Source organism: Arachis stenosperma, chromosome 4 (assembly GCF_014773155.1).
Source record: "Arachis stenosperma cultivar V10309 chromosome 4, arast.V10309.gnm1.PFL2, whole genome shotgun sequence".
Classification (NCBI taxonomy): Eukaryota; Viridiplantae; Streptophyta; class Magnoliopsida; order Fabales; family Fabaceae; genus Arachis; species Arachis stenosperma.
The window spans coordinates 7,827,175-7,830,736 of NC_080380.1; the positions used below are offsets into that span (position 1 = coordinate 7,827,175).

General features: G+C 32.1%; 1 protein-coding gene across 1 annotated transcript; it reads right to left on the reverse strand.

The window, feature by feature from the left end:
• Window positions 1–2,857: 2,857 nt before the first annotated feature.
• On the reverse strand, window positions 2,858–3,316 carry LOC130974532 (uncharacterized). Its single transcript, XM_057899406.1, has one exon. The coding sequence runs from the start codon at window positions 3,314–3,316 to the stop codon at window positions 2,858–2,860; it is 459 nt and encodes a 152-aa protein (XP_057755389.1).
• Between the last annotated feature and the right edge of the window lie 246 nt (window positions 3,317–3,562).

The window sequence follows — 3,562 nt, forward strand, 5'->3', positions numbered from 1 at the left end:
GCACATATTTCTGATATCCGATCCGCAAATGTAGTAATTGGATCTGAACTTGAAAAACATAAATATTAAATTCAATCCAATGATTTTAGTGTGAACTGAATCGAGATTTTGATCGTATTCAACTCCGATTCGATCCGTTTTCACTCCTAAGCCTAAACCGAGTATCATTTTAGCTTTTTTAAATTGGTATCGAAATGTTTTTGTAAGCACGAGTTCACTCTAGTACGCTGGGAACTGGTGTATCGTTGTGAAGGGAAGAGTTGAGAAAGAAGCAATAGCATAAGGAAAGATGAATAGGGAGAAGAAGTACTTTTGGGACATGTTGGCAGTGCCTCACTCGACTTATTATTCCTCCAAACACACCCTTCCATGTGCTTGCTTCCGACATTCTCTTGGACTATTCTACTCGCTCCTTTTCTGCTTTAGCAATGCTTTTGCCTCTTTCTACCGAAAAAGAAGGAGCTCCCTCCTTCCCCCACCATCCCCGAGCCCTCAGATTGCCCTTTCATCTTCTTCCTTTTGGACTTTCCACCCTTTCTCCCGATTCTCATTCATTTCAATCACTTCACTTCATCACACCATTTTTATTTCTCTTTTTAGTATTATTTTAATTCTATTTTTTACTGCACCTAATTTTACATCTTTATAAGATATTTTTGTGTAAAGATAATAATTGAAATGGAATAAGTATGAGATAAAATATATTGAGTTGATAAAAAAACAATAAATACTGATAATCCTTAACATTTCTCATTAAGATATTCATATATATTATGTTAAATATTGTAGTGAAGGTAATTTAAACCAACTCTATATATAATTAAAGTATTATTGGGTATGAATTTTTAATAATAAAATATCAAAAAAGATTGAATAAAGGGTTAAATTAGTTCTTAAAAGATTACTCATTTTTTTAAATTAGTCTTTAAATTTTTTTTTATTCAAATTCATCCTTAAAAAGTTTTAAGTTAGTGATATTAATCCTTCTTTCATCTCCGATGCTAATGACATTAGAATTTGCGGATGTGATAAGTTAAGTGACACCGCAATATATATATAATAATCTTAATTGCGAATAACATGATAAATCTATGAAATTAGATAAAACTAATCTCATAAGAAATTTTAATGTATGTCTCAAAATTTTTTTTAATTAAGTTTTGATTTGATCTAATTTTATAAATTTATTATATTAATAGTCAATTAAAATTCTTAAGTGTATATTATGGTATTATTTAGCGTATTATATTAACAAACTTTAATATTGTTAATAAAAAAATGGCAAAAAAACCAACGTAATGATTAACTTAAATTTTTTAGGGAACAAATTAAAAAAAAATTAAAAAATTAATTTAAAAAATGAGTAATCTTTTACAAAGAAATATAATTATTTGCTCGATAATAAAACGAGTAACCGAATAAGTACTTAATATTAGAAACAGGTGTAGATATTAAAATACTCATGACGTCCTAGTTTATTACTATTCCTACCTATAAAACCATCTAACCTTTTTTCAGATACATTTTTACACTACATCTTCACGTGAGTAGGCTTATTTTGAAAAGAAAGAAGAGTAGTAGTCCAATGACATGTTCCAACAAGTTATTAAAAAGTTTAGTACATGATTATATAAGCAAATCTCATGATCACCCTATATATACACACGTACATCAACTCATGCTTCCTTAGACCCTTATTGCACCCTATTCAAAATGGGTAGGGAAAGTCACAACAACAACAACAATGATGCAAGTGTGGCTCGTCATTCCTCCATTGCTCTTCTACAAGAGAGGTTTAGGCAACTCCAGAGAGTGAAGGAAATGAGACAAGAGAGAGAGCTCAGAAAGTTAATGCTAACTACTGAGTCTATTAACAATAATAAACACTTATTATTCAGTCCCAATAATCATAATAATCACAATTATGTATCTGCAGCAGCAACAACAAGTAGTAGAACAAGATCATCATCGTCAAGGTCATCTTCATCACCATCCCCACCACCCCATGTTTCTCTTTCTCTTTGGCCAACTTCACAGGAAGAGCAGGATCATCATCAGGACCACAGAAGAAGAAGCTTCCAGAAGAACTATACATCTCATGCAGAGCCATGGAAGAATAACAACAACAACAACAATAATACTAATAATGACGATTTGTATGATTGGGACTCTTGTGCTTCTGGTGATTCTGGTGTTGACACTTCTCTTCATCTCTAAAACTATATATTATATATGATGATGATGATGATGATGATGATGATGATGATGGGTCACATAAAATGTACACCTAGTACAATCAATAATGTGACACATTACACATTCCATATATATATGGTGGGTTGGCACATATCATCATGTCTAGTTAGTATTATTGTATGATCTATGTGCTATTATATAACTACCTTATATATATAGTATGTTCATGATGATGAGAAGGATCTTTAGAGAATGTTTTAATTTGTTTTCTATAGTATGTTCTTTTAATATATAGATTTAGAAATAGGAACATGTAATTACTATTTTCAAGAGCAGAAACAAGAAGTAACAAATCCCTCTGAACAAGTAAACGGTTTCCATGCAATAAGGTTTTTGTAGAAAGTACAACAATGAAGATGACTTCCAAGTAGTTCAATTGAGTCCAAATTGTCTCTTCTATGTGTTTAGGAGTTAGGTAACCACATAAAATCCAACCACAAAGGTTACTACTACTCATACCTATATATAATTAAACAGTAGAAATCATCAAAATAAGAGAATTGTTATTGGTTTTATTTCTGATATTTGATCATATAGCCAGGGTGGATTGCTTGCAAGTGAAGGATCCTAAGAACAATAACAATAATAATATGGAATGATGTCAAGCATCATATTCAATAATTGCATCAATGCCATGGCACTTGATGACAGAGCCCAAGCAAACATTAGCAGAAACAATCTGAGCATTATTAACAAAGAAATCACCCCTTCCACGGTTATGGATCCTAATCATTTTGGTGCTTATGCCTGAGGGAACAAGGGTCCCAGTTGGGAAATGAGATAAATCATTGAAGTAGAGTGGCATTGGAATTGCATGGCTTAGCAAGAAATCTTCAATTTCATCAGCAGCAATGGCTGATGTTGATAGTTCCCTATCATCTGGCATCAAGAATGTTAAGGAGCTACTTGGTTGTGATGTTCCATTTAGCATTTGCAATAGCATTGCAAATCCATAGTAAGATTTTGTTCTCATGTCAGATATTGCTGCTTGTAAATCAGTGTGGTTAAAAGGGTGAAAAATTGGCTGTGATTCTGCATAACCAGTTACAAGAACAAGCATGATCAACAAATAATAATAATAATAATAACAATGCAACCCCATTTTTTGATTGTGGATAGAGACTTGTGTTTGTTTGTGTGTATGAATAAATAAGTGAAGACAAGGAGGAAGGTGCTGAGGGATAAGAAGCATGAGGAGCTTCATAATATTATTTCACAGAACCTAATTCAGAGTAGGTTGTACATGAGAGGAAGCACTTTCTTGGAAACCATGCAATAAGCTTTTGTTTTGGTATAATGTTGTATA